This window comes from Thamnophis elegans, chromosome 5 (genome assembly GCF_009769535.1).
Source record: "Thamnophis elegans isolate rThaEle1 chromosome 5, rThaEle1.pri, whole genome shotgun sequence".
Classification (NCBI taxonomy): Eukaryota; Metazoa; Chordata; class Lepidosauria; order Squamata; family Colubridae; genus Thamnophis; species Thamnophis elegans.
In genome coordinates this window covers 775,618-799,881 of record NC_045545.1, presented here as the reverse complement: position 1 = coordinate 799,881, position 24,264 = coordinate 775,618, and the positions used below count along the sequence as shown (strand labels likewise).

Below are 24,264 nucleotides of genomic sequence, written 5' to 3'. Positions count from 1 at the left end.
TATTGCTATTGCTAACTTCCTCCAGTTTCACTCTTTTAGCAAACTTAACACCATTGATATTTTCATCAGCTATTAAAGTATTGCATGCAGGCAAATAATGCCAACTCATGGCCAAATAGACAGCAGCCTTCCTAATTTGCAGGTGACTTAGCGAGAGTGGAATTTCTGTCGCTACCAATCTATTCTTATCAAATCTGTGAAAAACCAGGCTAGTACTTTCAAAAAGTTCTGGGAGGGCAACATATGGAAATGGAAAGGTGGCATCCCCTTTCCACTGTGGTGAGCCTACATCTTGTATTATAAAGGTCAATCCTTCAGTTCAGAAACCTGACCTTCAGATTTGTTTATTTTTTCTAGTTCTGCTCTTGAATTTTCCTTCGTAAAGCAAATTTATAAACGTAAACAAGTATTATTTTTTAATCCTTATCAACCTCTTTCAGATTTGCCCCCTTTTCAGGTTAGTCTTTCATTTCACCCCTGCAAGAAAATGCGATCACTGCCTGCCCCTCTTTCCGCGCGAGGCTTCTGAACTGACAGCGAGGGATCAGCTGAGTTCATGGCGCCCAGCGGATCCCTCCAGAAACGGGGTCCCAGTTGGGGCAGAGCGAAAGGCCTGCGGTGGGCCGCCTTGTCTGCGGAGGAGCATCTTCACTTTCAGTTCAGTGTGAAGCGCCGTTTCCCCTCCTTTCTCCCTCCCGAGTGAAGTTGCTCAAAGGCCCCGGCAGAGCCTCCCTTTGCCCCCTTGGGGGGAATAACGGGGCCCCGGAGCTCCTGGCCGGAGGGACCCTGCGGGGAAGCTGCTGCTTTGCCCTCCCGCCCGTCGCAGCGGCCCCGGCCGAGGCCCCGGGAAGCGGCTCCTCCGGCCCCGCAGCGCTTCCTGCTTCCCACAAGGTGCCGAAGTGGCCGCTTCTCTGCGCCAGGAACTGCGAGGTGGAAGGGAGGCGGGCAGGGAGGGAGGAGGCGCTGCTTTTGCGGCCGCCGTCACGCCGGGCCGGGCAGGCGAAGGAGCCAGAACTCGGGCCACCCTCGGCGGAGACGCCCGGGAAGCCGCCCGCGAGCCCGGAGGGGGGAAGAAGGGCCAGCCAGACCAGCGTCCCCTCCCTCCGCCCAGGCCGGGCCGGCGCTGCCTTCTCCCTCCAGGGGCCGCCGCCGCCGCCTCCTGGGACCCCCCGCCCCGACATGCGACCATGGACAGCAGGATCAAGTAAGCGCCGGGCGGGCGGGCGGGCGAAGCGGGCGGGCGGCGGGGCCAAGTGGGCCGGGGAGGAGAAGCGCTGGGCGGGCGCGGCGGAGGGAGCGAGGGGAGCGCCAGGCTAGGCCTCGAAACCTCCCCCAGCCCCCCTTGGCCTGTGCGCGGCTGCGGGGGGAGGAGGCGGCGGCCGGCCGGAGACGGGAGCGGAGGTCAGCGGGGAAAGAAGGGAGCGGAGCCCCGTCCCCGCTTCTGCCGCGCGTCTCTCGGGGGCTGCGATCCCAAAGCCGGTCGCCGGGGAGAGATCCCTCGGCGATCACATGGGATCCCTTAGGTGGATCCCCGGCTCTGCCTGCGCTCGCTTTGTCCCTCGTCCCAAGCGGCTCTCCTCCTCCTCCCCCTCCGGCCCTGCGCAGCACAAACCCCGGCTGGCCTCCTCTGAATGGCCGGCAGTGCCACAATCCCTGCCTTCCCCCGTCCCAGCCTTGGCCTCTGCTGGCTTTGCCTGCTTGCCCAGCACTTGACACAATCACACAACAAGCAAGATCGCCCCAGTCAAGCACAGGGGCACAATTGGGCAGAAACCCAACAGGAGGTCAAGGCCTGATAGGATCTCTTGGTAACCCACAACCCACCTGAACAACTGCTACTATCTACACTTCTGGTGCCCAGTCTCAGCCTAGCTATGAACACACAAGGCCCACATTGTGCCCCTGGGTATCTTAAGATGCCATCCTCCCCTCCCTCCAACTGGTAGGATTTGAAGAATAAACAGTTCTGTCTGCCAGGTAACCGTTTGATAGGAGCACCAGAATCCCATTAACTGGAAAGGTAGCATGTATGGCAAGAGGGGGTAGGAGGATGTTGGCAGGGAAATTCCCATGACAGAGTAACGTGAGCAGAATGATGCCTCGGGATTAATGGAGATAAATATTTTCTGCTTTTAATAATTTCCACAGTGGGTTGGAAAAATATGCACCATTTGAATATCTATGCCAATTCCAGGGACTGATTTTTCAAATGAAAAATGGAGGAACTTTTTCTTCATTTGGTGATTGGGGTTAAAATCTTGACCTTGCAAACCTTGCTAAATTTTGCATTCTGCTCTAGTTCTAATAGTTTTGCAAACTGAGGATCCGTCCATGGTGAGTCAGCTGGAATAGACATAGAAGCCCTTGCTTTTATGAACTGGTTCACATATTGAACTGGTGATACTTTATGGTACAAAGTAACAAAGTGTGAAAGGCCTTTTTATGGAAGCCTAGAAGCAGTTATAATACAGAACAGAAAATTGACCTATGAGATGTTTATCTAGTTTCTAAAGAAGAAGCTGTGGTTGTAGTTGGAGAACCTGTGATCATAGAAGTTTTCTTTTCAGTCATCGTGGCTCCTTCTGGAGTTAGCAGACTTTACTACACAAACCATTGCAGGAGAGAGAGCTCAGTTGCAAATCCTATTATAGCTGCAATCTTGTATACAGTTGCTAAGTAATAAGTTAGCCTCACAGAAGGACTAATTTCTATTTGAGCAAGCATAGTATTTACATAGTATTTGTGTAAAGAAGCAGAACATCTTATCCAGAAATTGAAAATGGATGGTTTTTAAGGGTAGAAGCCCCATGAATATAAATTTGGTAAAATGATAATAATTTCATGACTATTTTAATACATTGAATTTGTGTTCCACAACACATATGTTTATGCTTCCTTAAACAACTATGGAGTTTACTTTTCTTGAATGTAGCGCATCCAGTTGCTGTTTAATATCTGCTACTTCCGGTCTTCTATTTACATATTTATTCATCCTTTTGGTCAAGTAGTTATATAATCAACCAGAGGGTGACTTCTTTATTAGAGTTGGGGGGGGGATGCTCACATGTTCATCTGCATGTGCACTAATATTTGCAAGCTCAAATAATTATTGAAGAGGAAGTAACAGTTTGCTTATTACTTCTCAGTTGTTGTTCTGTCTTAAATTACCCATTCTCATTCTAGCACTTGTTTGCGAATAAATTATTTGAGTTACTGGCTGGAAATTTTGAAAGTTTAATTTCAACACAACTGGGAAATGTGATTCAGGGAAAACTAATATTAGCAAAATTCCATTAGAGTTGATTGTAAAACAAAAATCCATGCTGCGCCATAATGTCCAAATGAGGATAATTTTTCCTTAAGTCATTAGGTGAGTGTTATTTAAAAATTGGAGTGTACTGAAGTCTTTATCAAATTCAATTTATTTCAATTGTATATAATAATATTTGTGAGATCATATTTTATATTCTACATGGCCAGTAAGAAATAAATAAATATTAGAACTGCAATAGAAGTTGCTTTGAAAATTTACAGAGGACTATAATATCTACAGGAGTTAGGAGGAATAATGTGTGAGGCATACTGGAAGTGTTGCAAGACTCACAATGAAATTGCATAATGAAAGGTAATGGATTTCCCCCACTGAAATGATAGAATCCTTCATGTTACAGCTACAGAATTTGAAATAGATGTTGAAAGAAGAACTGGCTAATGTATAGGATTATAAAGGATATAATATCAATAGTTTACATACATATGTACTTTGAGTGTATTTTCCTGTAGTCATTCACCACTATTTTATACTGTTTATTTTAATCCCTAATGAAGTAAGGGGAAACCATTATTTTCCTAGAGATGTAAAACAAATGTTATTTCTAACTTGCAGCAAGTTGTAACTTAACTCTTCACTTTCAGTGTCAATTCCCACTTCTTCTTTTTTTTTTCCAAGTGTACATCATACATTTATTACTGAACAACCCTCTCAACTCCAAAATTGGGCACAGGGATTAAAAATAAAAATTCAATTCCCACTTCTGTTTATCCTGGAAGGATCCTCTTTGTCCCTCTCAGTCATTCAGTGCTGAAAGTTGGTGTACTAGAACTGGATTAACCATTACATAATCTAATGAATTTCAACAGTCAAGCTTAAATAATATTTGTTGAGCTTGCATTGTAATGCAATTCTATATGTCTCAAGGACGGTTGGTAAATAATCATTGTGTATTCTAAGAGACAAGTAATTATGAGTCAATACTATTATGCAGTTTAATGTTATAACAAACATAGCATTCCTGTGATTAGATTATGTAAATGTTTGTGACCAATTCATGACTAGTCAGATATTTTGTTTTTACTTCCAGAGAAAATCCACAGACTACCTTCGATTTGGTGATACAAGTAAAATGCCAGGCTTCTGAAAATGAAGGTAATGCACATGCCTTTATATTCTGCATATAAATTAGTTGTGCAAAATGTAACAAGTTATATTTTTTTATTGTAGATAGACTAATATAGTTAGGAAATTTGCTTAATTGCTTTTTATTAAGGTTATTTTTAGGAATAGAACTATATAATTATAGCTTACTACATTACATATGTTTTATATACTATTATTATCTGTAGCAACCACAATAATATTTAATTAGAGGCATACAGTTTGCTGTGAGTTTGTGCTTTAACCTTTTTTCAATTTGCACATTATAATGGATTCTGTAAGCTGTGTTTCAGCAGTACATACAATTATGATGTTTAAGAAGGAACCCTCTTGGGCTACATACACACAAGCATTTATGCTGCTAGTTTAAATCATTTGGCTGCCATTACTGTTTTAATAGCCAGTGGATAATGGTCATGTTAGGCAGGAGAGGTTCATGGATAGTAACATCATTATGTTTTGTCTACTTAGATCTGGTAATAAAATAAAATATTTTTCTCAAAATGTATTGGTATTTTTGTATTGGTTTAAACTTTAATTTTTAAAGTTGGATTTGGAAAGAATACCAAGTTTAGAAGCACTGTAAAGAATATGGATTAGCTAAATTGAAGTGTTCATGATTTCTGCAGATAGGATTATGATGGTGTGGAATAAAGAAGGTTATGACCCTTTCCTGAAGTTATGGATGTTGTAGCACCTTCACTGTCATGTGGTCAAAATTTGGGTGCTTTATAAGTCCACCTGTCTTTACAACCTGACATAGAATGCTATAACTGCCCCCATTCACCTATATGTCCTCCCACCTTAATCCCCCACTAGTGTGTGCAAGTTGTCTCAGCCTTGGCAGCTTTGGCCTGCTCCCTGCCCTCTCCTCTCCACTCCCTTACGTCTAGCTCCACTTCCTTTTGCATTGTTCTGTAGTGGCTGAGAGGCATGCTTGGCTGGTGTGAGGCACACCTTTCGGTCATGGCTACCGTGCACCATTCTTTAAGCGGTCTCATTCTTGGGGATTGCACTATTTGGAGAAGCTTCCTTCCAAACCGTTGCTAGAACAATTGTATCTGATAGTTTTCTGGCCTTCCTAACACGATCCTTCTGAAGGCTAAACTGTTTCTGCTAACCCAGAATCTAGGCTGGGCATGCCTCGTCTACAGTGAGAGCAAGAACATGACAGTGAAGGTGAGCTGGGATGGCAGAATAGAGGATAGCAGGGGGGGGCAGTGCAGGGTGGTGAGGGTGACGGGAACTGGGCTAGGAAGGCTTCCCACCCTGGAAGGCTTCCCACCCTGGAAGGCAAGGCGCAGGGCTGCCAAAAAGTCAGGGATGGGGAGGAAATGGGTGGGTGAGGGGAGTTGGAGGCCTTACCGGGGTTTGGGTCTGGGAGGGACAAGGTATACAGAAGTTTGGAATTAGTGGTTCCTTGGCTAATGATTGGTAACATTTGCTTAACAAATGGCAATGCGGATTTCCTGGTTTGTGGCAATCCCAACAGTGATCATAAGTCAAAGACTATTAAAAGGCAAATGGAAGAATAAGCATCACTTGTTAAAAGCATGGGATTCCAAATTTGCATCCCCTGGAAAAATACAAATAGGAAAATCCTTGCATGGTGTGACTTTCTATATCAATGCTTCCCAAGAGAAATTCCGGAACAGGTTTTAAGACATTAGTGGGAAAAAAAACCTCTCCACAACCAAAATAAAGTAAAAATCAGGCAAAACATTTAAAATATGTAAAATGATTTTTTAATCTACCCTCAGTAACAAAAAGGCTGGGACAGACCCACCATTCCACTTACTTTGGAAAATTCTTCTGAACAATGGTTCCAAATGGAAAGTATAATTTTATAAATCAAGGGGTTTTTTTTCCCCACCCAAAACATTTTTCTAGAATGAAATTGAACATGCAGATCATGCCCCATGCCCGGTTTAGCAAAGGAGGAAAAGTTGCAATATGTCACGTGATGCTGCCATGACGATGCGCGTTTGTCACCCCTGAACTACATCATTGCATGGAAATGGGTTCATGTTACTAAAAGGACCTAAAGAGAACCTGGAAGGTCATGAGGAATATCTTGAGAGACTAGAGGGAACAACAGAGGACATATTTATGAGCATTGTTTCTGATAAATGCTTTTTGTGACCAGACATGATAACCAATGATAGACAGTTTGTGACTGATCAGCCCCTCTCCCTGTGGCTATCATGTTGAGGGAATATTTATGAAATAACTTTCAAAATCCAAGAGGATCAACTGACTCTCCCACCCTACTTAGGATGCTGATCATTTAATTGGCCTTCTTTCATCAACATGGAAACAAGGACTATATACAGAGGTGGCTTCCTACCGGTTCGGCCCAATTCAGGCAAACCGGTGGTGTTATGCCAGCCTGGATCTCAGAACCTGCAGCGACCCAGGCTGGCCATGCCCCTGAACCGGTTCCTTGTTCGCTGCCACCACCATTTTTTTTAGTTCTCTGCATGTGCAGAACAATTCCCATTGAACTGCCCATGTGCACGCAGCGTGCATCCAGCACACATGAGCGAACCAGCACGAACACCGGCTGAAACCCACCCCTGGTACTATAGGTACTCAGGGACACACAACCCCTGATAATAATGTATTTTTTAAAAAAGAGAATGAAAATAATGAGATAAATCTGGTGACTTGCTTGGTATCAAATGGAAAATTTAAAACTCGTGAAAATAAGATTTTAAATACCCTGTTTCCCCCAAAATAAGACCTCCCAGATAATAAGCCCAGTCGGGCTTTTGAGTCTGTGCATGAAAAAAGCCCTCCCCGAAAATATTGCAACACAGCAGCAGCCATTAAGTGACCATGCTTGCCACTTCCTGCACCTCAAAAATAATAAGACCTCCCCAAAAATAAGGCCAAGTGTTTATTTTGGGGGTCAAAAGAAAATAAGACCCCGTCTTATTTTCAGGGAAACACGGTACTTGTGCCTTTTTCTTTTGTTTATCTAATGTAACAAGCTTGAAACTATCCATCTTTTGGATTGGAGGAACCTGTTATTTGTTTTGGAAGTGGACTAGTCTAGTTTCAGGCTCTTATCCTCTGACATTGCAAGACAAATTTGTGTGATAAGTGATTAAGCCATTCATGAAATTTTAGGTTGAGCAACACGGAAAATGACTCACAAAAATAATTCTCCTTACAGAGCTCTTAACTGTCATATAGGAAATAAGTTATATCTCTGTGTGGTAATCATGGAATTGTTCATTGTAAGGAAGGAACTTCAAATATAAATTATTCCAAAAGTAAGATTTTGGGATTTGCCAAAGGCCCCAGAGCTGATGTTTGGAAGTTAAATGAACAATCGATTAAATATTGGGGATAGGGTTCCCATCTGTGGTGAGTGTGAGGCCCATTAGGATTAAATTAAACAAAATGCCCCAAAATTGACAATAACTCTGCAATTTTTCTATTATTCCAAAGGGCAAGATTTATACTGACTGTTTGTAAAGTATTTGCAGCAGTGGGGGGTTACAACCGGTACACCCCAGTACAGGCGTACCGGTGCATGCTAGCAGGACCAGGTACCGTTCTGGTATGGTGCTCCGGAGGGCCAACCCACCCGCCTCTTCTCCTTACCTATTTGAGCCAACTGGAGCATTTGCGCATGGTGCCTGCGCGACGCTCCGCTGAGCAGCTGGAGCATTATGGGCTGTGGTGGACGCCTGGCCCTGTTGCAGTGTACCTATTGCAACAGAATCCTGAACCCACCACTGATTTGCAGCAAATGTTTATACACAACCCTTACTTGGTGTTCACACCGTTATAGCTCTTTTGCTCAACTAAGGAGAATATAGCCTAAATTTCTAAGGCTATTTTCCAAGGGGTGTGAAGTGTGCCTAATTTGGTCCTTTGTCATGAAACAAGTATGATTAGAGTGGAAACCAGCATGTGGTTATGTATATTTTTATTCTGACAGAAATGGCTTTTTTTGGGGGGGGGCTGTAGGCTTAGGTCCCTCAATCCTGGCTGATAACTTGGAAAAGTTAATTGAAGTTAATTTATAAGAAGTTGCAGAGTCATGGTTTTTCACAGGATGTATTACTGATGATGGCCTGTAAGTAGGGGGCATCAAGCAACATGTTAAGGATTTAAAAAGTCAATTAGATTTGTCAGTCCCTTTTAAAGGTTTTTTTAGTAGTAGTTTTTAGACCAGCAAAATGTTTAAACCAAATCTCTATCTCTAAATTTAGGAAACTACTAACTCTAGCATGTTTCAATGCACCTAACAGCTATCCTTGAAGGAAAGTTCAGAGAAATTCCTTATTTTTATGTGGTGAAGTAGCAGTTGAAATACAGCTCGAGTATTGTTGCATTGTCCCATTTTATTTATTTATTTGAATCCTGCCTTTATTATTTTTACAAATAACTTTAAAAGGTAAACTTATCTAGCAGCCCCTCCCCCTCCTGCTTTCTCCACAACAATAATTCTGTAAGGTGTTGGGCTAAGAAAGAGTGATTGGCCCAAACTTATGTTTTATATCCTCCATATTAACTAAATTCCTGGATTATATGAATATATTTTATATACTGTTGTTAGAGGACCAATATGATTCAGTCTCTTTGAATATAACCAAGTTTTGTTTTATTGTTTATAAAGCCCCCATAATGAAAGTTACTGCTTATTTTTAACTTATAGTTCAGTTCAGTAAGTTCAGGTTCTGCCTTTTAGGTGGAATTTTGCTCATTGACTGTAATAAAGGCCTGACTGATGAATAACAGTAAAGGATTTGTTCTTTCTGCTCCATGAACCTCATTTAAAAATCTTATTAAAGATTCAGACTGATGTTTCCCACTGTTTTGAAAGGTGGTAATGCTGTTTATTCCTGCGGCTGATTTTAGGCTCTTCTAAATTTTATGCCTCTGTTGCTTTTTAAAAAAATATTTCACTTAAATTTATGAATCCAATATAAAATGCACACATTCATCAGTTACCCAGATTTAGCTTTAAATGGATTTTCATGCTAGGATAAGCGTTTGAATATATCATACTTAAAATGTGACCCATTCATTGTCTGCTCCTGCACTCCTTTCTTCTTTATAAAAGAGATTTGTATTTTAAATGGGTGTTCTTTTTTTTCTTATCCCATCTGCTGGCTGTGCTTGATCTTGCTGTGAAGTAGAGGTTAGAGTGTGACATCACAGTCATAAATGTTGCTGGGAAATATGAGGAACAGAGAATATTGTCTTCTAAAAAGACTGGAAGCAAAAATGATGCTCATATGAATAATGCAACTTTAATATTTTGCTGGGATTTTCATTGTTCTTTAAAAATAATTTTAGCATAGAATTTTTAAAAAACGGTTGCCTTGTTATCATGAATCTACTTATGTTATGGTAGTAGATATTGAGAGGACCTTTGCATTAATGTACATTCACAGTATTTTGCTGACTGTTTTTATGTTATGCGTATTATTGAGTTATTCCTGTCCTTCATATTGCATATGATTAATTTATATGGTGCTAACCTCAAGAAGACTTCCAAGTACAAATAATACATTTTGGAAATCATTTTCAATTTCAGTATAACTCAAATGTAGATCATCCAGATTGTTCTGTCTGTCTGAATTTAATCTAAGCCAAATCTTTTTCGTCAAGTCCTTCTGCATATTTGCAGTGGTACCTATGAACGATAATGTCACCCATGAAACATTAATATCTTCATGTACCTTTTTGGCTTTGTGACTCCCTTAGTTTTTAATATATTGTATAGAAGTGTGGGTGTGTGTAAAATGTTTCAATAGTCTGTTATGTATGCTGCCAGTTAAAGCTGATAGGCTTGGTGGAAAATAGCTTCTGCTGGTTGGCTATATCTATCTATCTATCTATCTATCTATCTATCTATCTATCTATCTATCATCTATCTATGATATTCTATTTATGGCTTGAGGAAGAGTGAGAGAGGTGATGTGAAGGATGTGAATGGTTGTGTAGTAGGTAAGAGGTTCTATTAGAATTGATGAGACCCAGGTTTTTATGTTATGCGTATTATTGAGTTATTCCTGTCCTTCATATTGCATATGATTAATTTATATGGTGCTAACCTCAAGAAGACTTCCAAGTACAAATAATACATTTCAGCTATGGGAGTTTGCTGAATAATTCTGGATTAGTTCTACCAATTCTACAATCTTATAGGGCTACTGTTATGAGGAGAATCCCACCATATGAGAAGATAAAGATCTCCAAGTAAGCCACCCTCAACTGATGGAGGAAAGGTGGCGATATAAAATTGGCAAACAATTACTCATATGTGTTTAGTGTCATTGGTGTCAGAGTGCTTGCAATTATTTAATGAATACATGTTATTACCATACTTTTGATTGTTATTTTTTTCCTAAGGAGTAATAAAGTGGGGCTATTTCTCAAAAGAGCATTTCTCAAAAATTCAGTGAATTTTCATGACTGACCGACCATGTGAAATAGCAAGGTTGGGTTATACAAATAAGCAAAACCCATTTCTTTTACAAGCAATATTAACAATATTCAGTTTGACTGGATCACCTGAAAAGGTGGAGGCTGCATGAGAAAATTCTTGGCTTGTGTGCTTAGTTTTTTAAAGGCTATGTTTAAATTGAATTCCAAATATAGAAATGATAGGAGAGGATGGACACAAGGAATTTTTTTTTGTATATTCCTTTGTTAGTTTAAATTTAGACATATATCTTTGTACGACTATTGAACAAACAGGAAGTCCTATGCGATCATTTCAACCAAGCTTGCCTTAAATAGGCAAATTGTGGTGCACTTTTGTCATAACTCTAATATATTTTGAACCTTACCTAAACCTTGGCTCATTTACAGAAGCCGATTTTTTAAACCTGCACAATGCCTAAAGGAAGTTACCCCAACTTTTGGATTTATAATAAAGTTACGATGTGAATATTGCTAAGTTTAGAAGTCTTGATAATCTGCTGGTTAGTGACTAAGAGCTTGATCTTTCTGCATTTGCTGATTGATGCAGAATAGGGGAAAACTGTATTTTATCTCTCCTAGTAATTGGTTCATTATCTTCTTAAGGCACAACAAACAGTTTTTTAGCCTATAGACAAATTTATAAATGTGACCATAGTGTGGAGGCCTGTCTAATTACAAAAAAGAAGTAACTTGTTCAAAGACAAGGCAGAAGTTGAGTTTGCACCCTAAATGTAGAATAACATTTGTTTGTATATTATGTACCACATTTTTCGGAGTATAAGATGCACTGGAGTATAAGACACACCAAGATTTTGAAGAGGCAAATTATAAAAAAAAGTTTTTGCACTCTGCAGACCTTCCAAAAATGGCCCATTGTTTGCTAAAATGGGCCTGTTTTTTGTCAAAAAAAGGGCATGCATAGCCTTTAGGAGGCTTATAGAGTGCTCCTGGGGGCTGGGGGGGGGCAAAAACAAGCAGAAAATGGACTGTTTTTTGCTCATTTCTGCCCTCCCCAGTCCCCAGGAGTACCCTGGAAGCCTCCTAAAGGCTATGCACGGCCATTTTGGTGAAGGGGGGCAGGGTTTTAGGAGGCCAAAAATGCTGTATTCAGTGTATAAGATGCACCCAGATTTTCAGCCTCTTTTTGAGGGAAAAAGGTGCATCTTATACTCTGAAAAATATAGTAATCATTGCGATTTTCAAAAGTTGAACAAGTTTATCATTACAAAAGCACACATTTTGTACCTTAGTTCATCAACCAAACCTACTGAATATGGACAATCTTTCCCAGCCATGATGACCAAACACACAAAGTTATTGAAGAAGTGATTCCAGCTTTCTTTTTTTCTTTCTGAGATTGCTTCCTTTCTCACTGACATCCCTCTTTGACCATTAAATTCCTTCAGGGCCCTGATTGTAATCAATTCACTTTTCTTACATTTAATTTTGAAGGCAATTGATTGGGTAGAGGCAGCATGCAAAGCTGCCTGATGTAAAATGAGAACAGTGGGAGTAGCCAGAGGTGATGGTGTATTTTGAGATATTTTTATAACCGTAGCACCTGGAGATTATTTTTCTACTCCCTTCTTTCTCTGCTTTGTCAGTTACTTGCTCCCATTTCTCATTAATGTTTCAATTCCCTTTAAAAGATTTTCCAAAACTAACATCAGGTCATCTACAAAACCCCTTAACATGTTTCTTTTTTTAACATTTATTCTTACAATCTCTTGTCTTATGTTTCTGTTCAGTATTTCAAGACTCAAAATAAACAAGAGAGGCGATAGCAACCTGCATTCTTTTCTTGGTGGGATACGTGTTCAGTACTGTCACAGGTGATGCTCTTAAGGTGCTGTTGCCCTCCCTTTTTTTAACAATAGTATTCTTCCATTCAGAAGACCAATTGAAAACAATCAGATGGTGACTCGATTGTAGTATGATGGGACGACCATAAGTACAAGCCCTCATCTAGTGCCATTGTAAGTTTGAAGAGTTACTGAACAAGGAATTTGTACATGTATTGAATTATGGAATCAAGAACCTGCATATTTGGTTGAGAATTATAGAGAGATAAACACTACAATCAACTGGTGCTAAATGCTAAAATCGGCTGATATCAGCTGAAATCAGACCAATTGCACCGGGCCACGTGTTTTTTTTTTTTTTTACAGAGGCCCCTTCATGCCATTCCAGAAACTGGTGCCATTTTGAGAGCAGCTTCCATTCTTGTGATTTAAGAATGTTGGCTGCTTCAATAGTGTGGCACGACAAAACTGCGTTCGTCAAAATAGCAGTGATAAAACTGCGTTGCTAAAGCCGCGACGTCATCACCGTGACGTCATCACCGCCGCGACAGCAGCGCGGCGACAGAAGGGCGCTTTAAAACCGCGGCGACAGAAGGGCGCTTTAAAACAGCGCGGCGGCAGAAAGCCGATGTAAATTAAGGTAAGGGTTAGGATTAGGTTTAGGGGTTTGCTTTAGGGTTAGGTTTCGGGTTAGGTTTCGGGTTAGGTTTCGGGTGCTGAGTGCTTTGGAAGGCGCGGATTTGCCCTCCGCGATTATGTCATCGCGGTAGGGTCGCCTTTTTCCTTAGCGCTTCGGGCGGCGCGGATTTGCCCTCTGCACTTATGTCGGCGCGGATAAGGGCTTCGCGGTTTTGTGGTGGAACCCTTCAATAGTGCCTGCTTCTATAACGGCATGAATTCATTTAGGAAGGCAGCATGGCGCATTAGATGATTCTCTTTCGGAAAGAGAATCAGCCAATGTGCTGCAAGGCCTTTTACAGAGGTTGCCTCACACGATTCAGGTAGCAGCAGCCATTCTCAGAATTCTCTCAGAGTTTGGAAAATCCTGTGCAATTGGTGCCTGACTCTAGAGCAGTGTTTCTCAACCTTGGCGACTTTAAGTCCTGTGGACTTCAACTCCCAGAATCCCCCAGCCAGCTGTGCTCTAGAATGATGCATGGTGGCCCCTGCAGAAAGGCCACGTGTTGTATCAGCTGGGCACTCTAAGGTGATTGTCAGAAGAGGCAAGTGGGGGATGAGACCCAAGGATATGAAACTCAGTGCGGCAGGAAGATGTGCAAGGGAGGGATCAGATGTCTTGGAAGGACTGGCGCGAGACACATTTAAGGCGGGGAGCTGCTGCAATGCAGGCCCTGCGTCAGACCTGTCCAACCCCAAAGCGCCTTGTGCTCCACTTTACGATCACAAAAGGAGAGCCAGAATTGGAATCACTAAGCCAGGAAGTCACATGGCACCTCACTTAATGACGCCAATGACTTATGATGATAATTCTGGACTCAAGTGTTGTCGTAGGTCAAAGGTTAGCTTTCATTATTAATTCTAGCAGTTTCCTCTTTGTGTACTTACTCCGTACCTATTTCTGCAACTTGTAAGAAAGTTTACCTCATATACTTTATATCCTGACTATAAGAATATATTTATTTTAGGTTTTACATGGTGTGTGGGGGGGGAAGAAGTAAGTTGATTTTAATTTTTACAGATTGTCCTGTTAATGAAGCTATATGGTACATGGGAAGGACCTTGGGAGACTGGGCAAAGGGATGCTGCCAAGAAAACAGTCAGATAAGAGACAGCATAGCCCAAGCTAGAGGGTGGATGGGCAGGAATCTCAGGAGTTACCCTCTCTAGTTTCTTAGGTTGTAAAGGAGACGAGGGGGAGAGGAGAACTGTACTTTAATATTTTCAGGATTCTGTCAATGAAGCTTCGCTCTAAAGCAGAATTGGTTTTGATTCCATGAGGCTGATAGAAACAGAAATATAAATGTTTACATTGTTTGCTTTTAAAGAATTCTGAATTGGAGTAGGAAATTTTTTCAAAGTCTATTCGCCTTATAATTTATACATGATAGAATTCATAGCATAGATAGTCCTTATTTAGTAACTGTCTCAGATTCATTAAGGTCGCAGACTTCAATTTGTTAACTTTGCAACTTTGCAACTTTAATAAAATTTGTATGCCGCCCACTCCCTAGGGACTTGTGGTTAGAACCTTTTAGGGAAGTGCTGTATTCTAGAGAAATGCAAATTAAGAAGAAGTAGCTTGTTTAAGCAATATTTCTGTTTGGGTGGGATGGGGGATGGGGTACAAAACAAAGCAAAACAAATGTTCAGGCCCAGGATATTCTGAGAGAACGTTGCCTGAATGAGATGGCAAGGAATCCGCAGTCTTTGCAATCTCTCCCTCTCTGTCAAGTATGGTCATTTTTCTGGAACCAAATGCAGTTACTAGACAAGGACTATCTCCATTGCCGTTGTTTTAGTTTTCATTTTCTAGCCGTAAGGTGTTTCGTGTAGCACTCTTCATCACAACCGGGAAAATGCTAATTATTTAAGGAGTGTGGCAGTTCTGGCCATCCCAAGGTTGCTGAATCATGACCCAGAGACTTTACCCAGCATGACTACTAGTAAGATACGATGCGTTAAGCTGACTTGGGGGTGACTAGGGCACGGGTTGCTGCGATCCTTCTGATCCAAATTCAGGTGCAGTTTGTGGATTAAGTAAAACCTGTGCAAAGGCTCCCCTAAAGCTATAGTTGCTACCTCTTCTTAGAGCAAGAGCCACAAGTTTAAGAGAACCTCCAAATGGCGTGATCTGTATATGGGAAGAGGCAGGTGATGATGTCTCCTGACTTCCAATCATTTGCCAGTGTTCTGAGATAAAAAGCAGGTTCAACATGTGACACCCCCTTCCCCCCAGTGAGTTGGGTCAGAAGAAATCTGGGTTGGTTAGGTCCAGAGGTGGGTTCCTACCAGTTCGAACCTATTCGGTAGAACCGGTTCATCAAATCTACCGAACCGGTTAGAAGAGTTTCCACCAGTGGACCCGGAAAGCAGGCCACACCTACGGAAGAGGTTCCAAAAATTTTTGAAACCCACCACTGGTTAGGTCTATTATGGCTATGAACTCCTGATAGCCTCTGACTCCACAAACATATTAAAGTCTTCTGTACCATAAATCTGTGGGACTTCATTGTCATCTCCTTCATGGACTCCTTCATGGGCTCTTCAAGAAGGCATGCTGCTGAAAGGTTGGTACATGGTCCACTCTGATCCCACAGTCACAAAAAAGCCTTTAAGAACCATCTACCTGCAGAGCAGTCGTTCTGTTAGGGTGCCACAAATACAGTTGCAAGAAAAAGTATGTGAACCCCTTGGGATTACGCGGAGTTTTGCATGAATTGGCCATAAAATGTGCTCTGACCTTCATCTAAGTCACAACAGTAGAAAAACACAGTCTGCTGAACATAATACGACACAAACATTAGATGTTGCCAAGACGCTTCAAGACACTTCAAACTTACCTTTTTATTGAATGCCAAGTATTGCTCTAAATTGCTGAATCATATACCTTGCCAATATGTATCCCATATATCTAATAAAAAGCCATTTTTAATTGGACTATTCACAGGAGCAGCATGAATAATTTATTATATAGTGCATGTATTACACAGTGCAAATATTAATTCTGTCATTGATAATAATGAGGTGTAAGTGGTATGTAAATAATTAGCAGCAAGTAAGTAATAAATAGTAGTGAATGTATTATACACCATGTAATTGTTAACTCTTTGGCATGTCCCAACTTGTGAGTGGTTTCAGCAAATATCTAAACAATTGAATAAAGAACCGTGAATCATTGTAGTAGAGTGATTGTGTTGGATTAGGACTGGGGTGATTCAGGTTCAAATACATCCTCAGCCATGGAAGCTGGTGAGATTGTCCCAGTCATTTTGTAGCTCAACATATCTCACAGGATTGCTGTTGGGAAAAATGCAGGAGGAAAGGCTCTGTACATTGCTTTGAACCAGTGGTGAAATTCAATTTGTTTTTTTACTACCGGTTCTGTGGGCGTGGCTGGGTGGGCGTGGCTTGGTGGGCGTGGCAGGGGAAGGATACTGCAAAATCTCCATTCCCTCCCCACTCTGGGGCCAGCCAGAGGTGGCATTTGCCGGTTCTCTGAACTACTCAAAATTTCCGCTACCGGTTCTCCAGAACCTGTCAGAACCTGCTGGATTTCACCCCTGCTTTAAACTCCTGAAAGAAATATGGGACAGGGAAACAAAAATATTCCATATCCTTTCTAACATTATTGTTATAAGTTGGAATCAATATGATATGTTGATTTGTTAAAGAGATTTTTTTTAAATGGCTGATGGAATCTAAAAATATGTGCGGCATTTTTCACAGCAGGTACATTGAGATGAATTACCAGTAATCTTGAATACATTTACATTATAAATGGCAGAGACAAATCACATAAGATTAAATGTGGATTATTCTGTAATGGCTCTAATAAATATCAGGAGATTGAAAGAGCTTTCTAGTTTTATCCCAACAAAGCTGAAACTGATTTAAATATTAATTCCATTGACAATTATTTTATTTTTAGGGAGGAATGGCCTAATATGACAAAGATCCATGAGCCTTTAAAATCCTCTTCTTGAAAGTGCACGTGTTAGGGGAGTTTTAAAGGGGGTTGATTTTGAATGGGAGAAATTGAGATATCGTAACTAATAAGACATTTACCACCATTTTCTGGAATATGAGTGTGGCATTTTATTGAAGCATAGTTTTGGATGTAATTATTAAAACATTTAATCAATACAGTTTGGTGTAATGGTAAGGCATCAGGTTGGGAGCCAGGACTTAGTGAATTCTAGCCCTGCTTTAGGCATGAAGCCAGCTCTGGTGACCCTGTGCCAGTTACTCTCTCTCAGCCCTAGGAAACATGTAGTGGGGAAGCATGTCTGAAAAATCTTGCCAAAAAACCTGCATGGACTTGCCCAGGAGTCAAAAGCTCAGAAGAAACAGTCAAACCAAACGCCACCCTATGAAGAACGTGCCAGAGATCCTCTTCAGATATAATGCTAAATAGAAGCAGGGAAAGATTAGGGATTTTTTCCAGTTATTTTGATCATGTCTGATCCAGGCCACTGTACAGTAGTAAAAATCTCACAGATATTTGAAGATATTTTTCCTACTTCATCTCGATGTGCTCAGTTTTTAGAGTAGGTGTGGGCAACTTACTGTCTCAAGGCTACATGCATTACTTGGCCTGGTTCTCAGCCTGATTCCAAAAGTAAGCAATTAGTGAGCAATTCAGATCTCTTCCAGAAAACAATCTGCCCCTTTCCTTTAGCCTGCTGTGGAGAGTGGAGATAATAAAAAGGGGTCTTTGAAAAAGATAAAGAGATGGAAAACGAAGTGTCAGAAAGATCATAGTAAGTTTGCAAGCCTTGGGTTCTGGCCCCAATTATTATTTACTTCCTACTTATTCCAGCATTTCCCACTGGCATATAGTGCGATCCTACTAACACATCATGCCTGTACTCATGTGACCTTTTCACTAAGGAATGGATTCTTAGTTTGTTGTAGAACTAACAATACGATGCAACAGTAGCTGAGCTTCCTAAGAATCCTGAACATTTAATTAAAAAACTATATTGTTCCACTGGGTTTTTCATGGCTGCTGATCAGTTTTGCATTGTTTTAGTTTGTTTAAAAATAAATTTTTCTTTGCTTTTTTGGCAACAGTTTTATTGTCCTGTATTTTTAATAATACATCATATTCCTGATTAGGGAAACAGATGATCTATAAATATTTTAAATCCTGAAACAAAATTAACTGCAAACAGCAAAGTAGGACGAGTCATGGCAACCCCAACAGTGACATCACGCAGAAGCCTCTCTCTTTTTTTCTAAGTACCTATGTTGTGACTCTGCTATGAGGTGAGGCTCAGGCGGTGCTGTCCCTATTCTTTTGGAGGCCATGAAAACACTTATTTCTTGCTTGCTGACAAAAAAACAGCCCAGCCAGCTTTTTTTCCCCTGCTGGTAATTGGCAATTATCAGCGGAGAGCGGAGCAGTCACTTGTAGCCTACTCCTGCTAGCCCGTTTTGTGCCTGCGAGGAATGATTACAACGCCTTATTCTGTTTTGATACTGTCTTCTGCTTTGATGGAAAAAAATAAAATAAACCATTCTGGAAATCTAGTTGTGTTAATTGACATCACTGGTTGCAATGTGGATGCCCATATCTGCAAACCTAATAAATTTTGCTAAGTATATTAGAGCCGAGGTGGCGTGGTGGTTAAATGCAGCACTGCAGGCTACTGCTAGATCAGCAGTTCAGCGGTTCAAATCCCACCGGCTCAGGGTTGACTCAGCCTTCCATCCTTCCGAGGTGGGTAAAATGAGGACCCAGATTGTTGGGGGCAATATGCTGACTAAACCGCTGAAAGCCCTATGAAGCGGTATATAAGTCTACTGCTATTGCTATTGCTATTGCTATATTGCTGTTTCTCATCTATTTGTTTTATAAAAGTAATTGACAAGGAATTAATTCAATTCAGTCAACAACAACAAAAAAAAGGGTGTGTGTGGAGGGATGGAGGTGCAATCAAGGAAAAAAGCTAGGCTTTTTAAAGTAGAAGCCTCGGGGCGCTTTGATCTAGTAACGTCCTGTGCAGTTAAAAATAGAATATTGGTATCGTTGAGTATCTGGTAAACAGAAGAATGCTAACCTGAATGTTTCTTCAGGTGGAGATGGGGATTAATAATTTTTTTGTGTGCAAAAAATCATGAGTAACTTGTTTTAGCCACACCATTATGATATAGAGCCGAGGTGGCACAGTGGTTAGAGTGCTTTACTGTAGCCACTTTAGTTGACTGTTATCTGCAATTCGGCGGTTCAAAAGCGCGCCCGACTAAACCGCGGTGGCAAAACTGCGAGTTCTAAACCGCACCGACGAATGAGCGCTGAATCGCGCCGACAACAGCGCGCCAACAGAAGCGCACTGTAAACCTAACCCTAAACCTAACACTAAACCTAACGCTAACCCTAACCCTAAACCTAACCCTAAACCTAACCCTAAACCTAACCCTTACCTTAACTTAAATCGCGCTTCTGTCGACACGCTGTTATCGGCACGCTGTTGTCGGCGCATTGATGACGTCGCGGTTTTAGCGACGCGGTTTTGTCGGCGCGGTTTTGTCGTGCACGCATTTGTCGGGTCACGCTCTAGAACAGGGGTGTCAAACTTGATTTAATTGAGGGCCACATCAGGGTTGTGTTTGACCTTGGGGGGGACGGGGAGTGGCCAGGATGGGTGTGGTCAGCTCAATGTCACTCATCGAGGCTCCGTTTTTGGCCATGACAGCCTGTTCATGCTCCATTTCTGCTGGCAGAGGTCTGCAGGAGGCTGTCGTGGCCGAAAATGGGGCCCTGGTGGGCTGCACGCAGCCCTCCTGGGCTCCATTTTCACTGGCAGAGGTACCGCAGGCCAGTCCTTCACTGTTTCCAGGGCAGGCCCATGGGCCAGATCCAAACACCCGCTGGCTGGATCCAGCTTTGAGTTTGACACCCCTGCTCTAGAATATCCTGCCCCTCAAGGTGAGATCTGTATCCATCCTGTTAGGGTTCCAAAAGGGATTGAAGAACTGGCTTTGCCTGCCAACTGGTCTGGGACCCCAATGGCGGAGCGGCATCCTGGAGGTGGTAAATGGATTAGAGAGCTCCCACATCCTCTCCATGTGTACTTTGTTCCCCTCCTTTCCATCTTGGTCAATTGAATTTTAACTGTACAGTTTAATACGTTATATGATATTTTTATTGAATGACTGTAAGCTACCTTGAGTTGCCTTAGCAAGATGAGCAGCATAGAAATTTAATACATTCATGAATAGATTTCAGTGAGGAAAACATTGAGATTTGAGTGTTCCTCAAAGTCTTCTGACCTATCAGCCAAAGTATCTTTGAGTATGGCAACCTACAGAATGTGTTTTTGTACTTATATTTTTTGGGGGCATATACTAATAATCCATTTATTACTTTGATCCTCTAATGTTCCACTAATAATGAAATAAACTCTTGGCTACCCGAGCATCAAGCTATATGAGATTGTAAAGAAATAGCCTTCTGCATGGTACCAGTAAGGTAGCTAAGTAAAGAACTTTCTAAGATGACATAATTGGCTTTTTTTATTAAGCTCTGTTGAGCCAACCTGTTACTTTCTTGGGGGATTTGTATGAATGAAAGGCCAGAACCCAAGATGGTCCTCCGATCAGTGTAGAAATCACATTTATAGTGCCTAATGTGGGATGAGGCGTTTCATACTCAAACAGCAATTCAACAGTAAAGCTTGTAAGGTGGTTTTGAGTACAGGAAGTCCTCAATGTAGGACCACAATTGAGCCCAAAACTTATGTTGCTAATTGAGAAATTTGTTAAGTGAATTTTGCCCCATTTTACGACTTCTTGCCACATTTGTTAAGCGAATCACTTCAGTTCTTATATTAGAAACGTGACTCTTAAGTGAATCTGGCTTTGCTCGTCAGGACGTGGCAAAAGGGGATCCCGTGACCCTGGGGACACTGCAACTGTCATAAATCAGTTGTCAAGCATCTGAATATAAACCATGTGACCATGGGGATGTATGAAAAATGGTCATAAGTCACTTTTTTATAATTTTCAAACTATAACCTAAGTGTAATCAGGGGAGGGGTCTCTTTACTTCCATAGAAACAAAGAAGCCCGGGGGGGGGGTCTCTTAATTTAAAGATTTTGAGTCTCTTTGATTTTTGCAAACTAGATACAGGATGAACAGAGTTCCTTAAATCTTCTTGCCTCAGAAAAAGCAGCAGGACCTTTAAGCTTCTTTCTCCATGAATGGCTGGAGTGCCTGGGCAGCTTGTTCTAAATATCTCAACATATAGGCCTATCATTTAATAAAATGTTTAAATTTTCTTTAACATCCCAAGCTAAAGTTACAGTGGCGCATTATTCTTCAATTCAGAAAAACCCCACCATTCACCTAGGCGCTGCTTGGAGTGTCCAAGCATGGGTTAACTTCAGTTTAAACTCAGTCCTTGGGGCAGCAAGCTGAAGTGAACCCATGCTTGGACACTCCCGCAGCGCCTAGAGAATGACCATTCAGGTAAGCCAACGGTCATTTTTGATGATGCAATAGCGGAGTGTATCTCATTCCAGTTTTGAAAGATTTTAGTCATTATTTTGACTCTTAAAAGCTTTAAGGTTTTTTTTAAGGTGTCTTTCCTTAAGATTTAAAGTTAGAGAAAAACATTTTCCCCATGACATATAGTTTAAATTTTATAGTGCGTACCTTTTAAAAGAACAACAATGCAGCTACTTGCATACTGATAAAATCCGTGTATTGAGCCTTAAAAAAATTAGTGCCATGATTGTTTAAGGCCTGTATCTATTAAAGTTTCCTCCTATCTTTCTGCTTAAACAATGGAAAGTTTTTCCGTATGTTCAAATAACATCTTCATCAGGTTCACAACAGGATACCTTAGTTAATTTTCAGTTGAGTGCCTGATAGGATTTTCTTTTTCTGGTTGGCTGGATGAAAGTCTAGACACTGAGAGATGAGGCTTTACTGGGGCCTCACAATATAGTTATTGTGAATGTTAAGTAGAAGCAGCATCCTCTGATGTACAGATTCCCTGCCCAAACCAGGAGTACAAAGACGTGGCTTTTGTTCCAAAGGAAAGGGGCTAATCTAAATGCTGCACAGTGTGAAAAACTTTTGATGCAAGAGGGGAGAAGAACTTGCCTTAGGGGTGAGAGGTCAGGAGTTTAACCTTTGACCGTAAAATAAGAGATCAGCAAAGGGTGGGATGAACAAGGCCAGGGAAAATCCTCTCCAAGCACTTTGGGTATTGTTTACTGAAAACGGGTCAAGGGAATGATTGTCAGGGTGCTTACGGGGATTCTCAGGAGAGGCACGATTTCTATTGACTTTGAATTTCTTCTGACTCGTGAATATTTCTTCTCTTCCTCTTTCAGTGTAAGGAAGAGCGGAGGAAACTTTGTTCCTTGGTCTTTAGTTCAAGCATAATTCTTAATTATTTTGGTTTTACACCAGTTTTCCTCCCGAAGTAATACCAACATCCCTTTGTCTTTCTATGGGTTTTTGTGCTTTGTGCTAATTAACTATTCAGGCTAACTACATTTATTCCTAGGATTTTTTTTTTCCATGGGTAGAAAATGGTATTACTCCTTGGGAGCTTTTTAGTTAACAAACTATGTTATGAATGTCTTTCAAATAATTTATTTGGCAGAGAGTGGGAAGATTGTCCTTATTTAACACAGAGGTCTTTGGGTGGTCATTGTTATTGTACAACGCCAGGGGTGAGCTGTTCTCAATTGTAATGCTAAAGAAATTAGGACATTTTCCTCCCTGATTTTGTTTTGGCATTAAAAGTGCTCTGGAACTTAGTTCCAATCCAATTATATATGATGGAACAACTGAGTGTCACTTAAGAGACAGAGAGCCACATAGTCAGATTTACTGGCCTAAGTTAATCATTACTCTTTTTCTTAATTAATATATAAATTAAAAATACTCTATATGAAAGTTATTTTTGAAGTTGTTGGCTAGATGAATTGTGTGGTTTACTTTTTGTCTTCATCTATAATTTTTAATAGGAACCCACACTCTTCAGAGGGAAATGTAGCATATATTTCTTAAGCATAACATATATTTATAAAAATATATGCTACATTTACATCTAAAATAGCATTGTGTAATTTATTTAATCTTAGAATCTCAAATATGAACTATTTTTTTAGTAAATGATTTGAGCTTTTTCTCATTGCATGCATAATATTTCTGTGTTCTGTTTGAGTTTGAATGAATATTTGTTTTATCTGAAATAAAAGTAGATGAATATTAACCTAGTTATGGAATTTATACATTGCTACATTCTGTCACGATTCTTGGTGACTTATGATTCATATGTCCCAATTCTTTTTTTTTCCTGACTTGCTAATTCTTTCAATCTTTTAGGTAGTATTTTTTTAAACCAAAAAATAAATTGGATTTATTCTAAAATATGAATGGTATTTGAACAAAATTTGTTTTGATTTGCTTTTAATTAACTATATTCTTGCTGTTAGGAATTAATCAAGGATTAAATAAATACAGCTGTGTGAAAAAGTCCTGCACACTTTATGGTTTATGGTTTACAGTTTATGACATTTTTTGAATAGGCCATTGATTTTATGATATTTTATGCTAACTGCTATGCAAATATTGTTATATTTAAATAAACACTTCTGGTTTTTAAGTGAAAAGCATAAGCTTTTTGCAATGTGGTGCTGTTTAGATGGGGATTGTGAATTTTCTTGCATGCTTACAAGGACTATGAAAGCAGATTAACCGATGCATATCCAATGGCATACGTGTTGCAATTACTAAGGCCGATGCTAGTGTTTTGTTAACATTTTTATTGTTTGTGGCCCTGAAAAGGACCATTTAGGTAACCAAACATGGTTACTAATAGGAAATTGGCCAGCCCTTATTGCTTATCACCAGGCGGCATCACTTCGGCATAG

At 40.7% G+C, this 24,264-nt stretch overlaps 1 protein-coding gene across 2 annotated transcripts in view; it reads left to right on the top strand.

Moving 5' to 3' along the window:
* Window positions 1–348: 348 nt before the first annotated feature.
* DENND1B (DENN domain containing 1B) overlaps window positions 349–24,264 on the top strand; it is a 159,114-nt gene continuing 135,198 nt past the window's right edge. Inside the window, exons 1-2 of one of the 2 annotated variants that reach the window (XM_032218349.1) lie at window positions 349–1,204; window positions 4,362–4,426. In XM_032218349.1, coding sequence (XP_032074240.1) covers window positions 1,188–1,204; window positions 4,362–4,426 — 82 coding nt within the window. In that variant the 5' untranslated portion in view covers window positions 349–1,187. The remainder of the gene's footprint in view (window positions 1,205–4,361; window positions 4,427–24,264) is intronic. The other variant, XM_032218347.1, reaches the window with a different exon arrangement.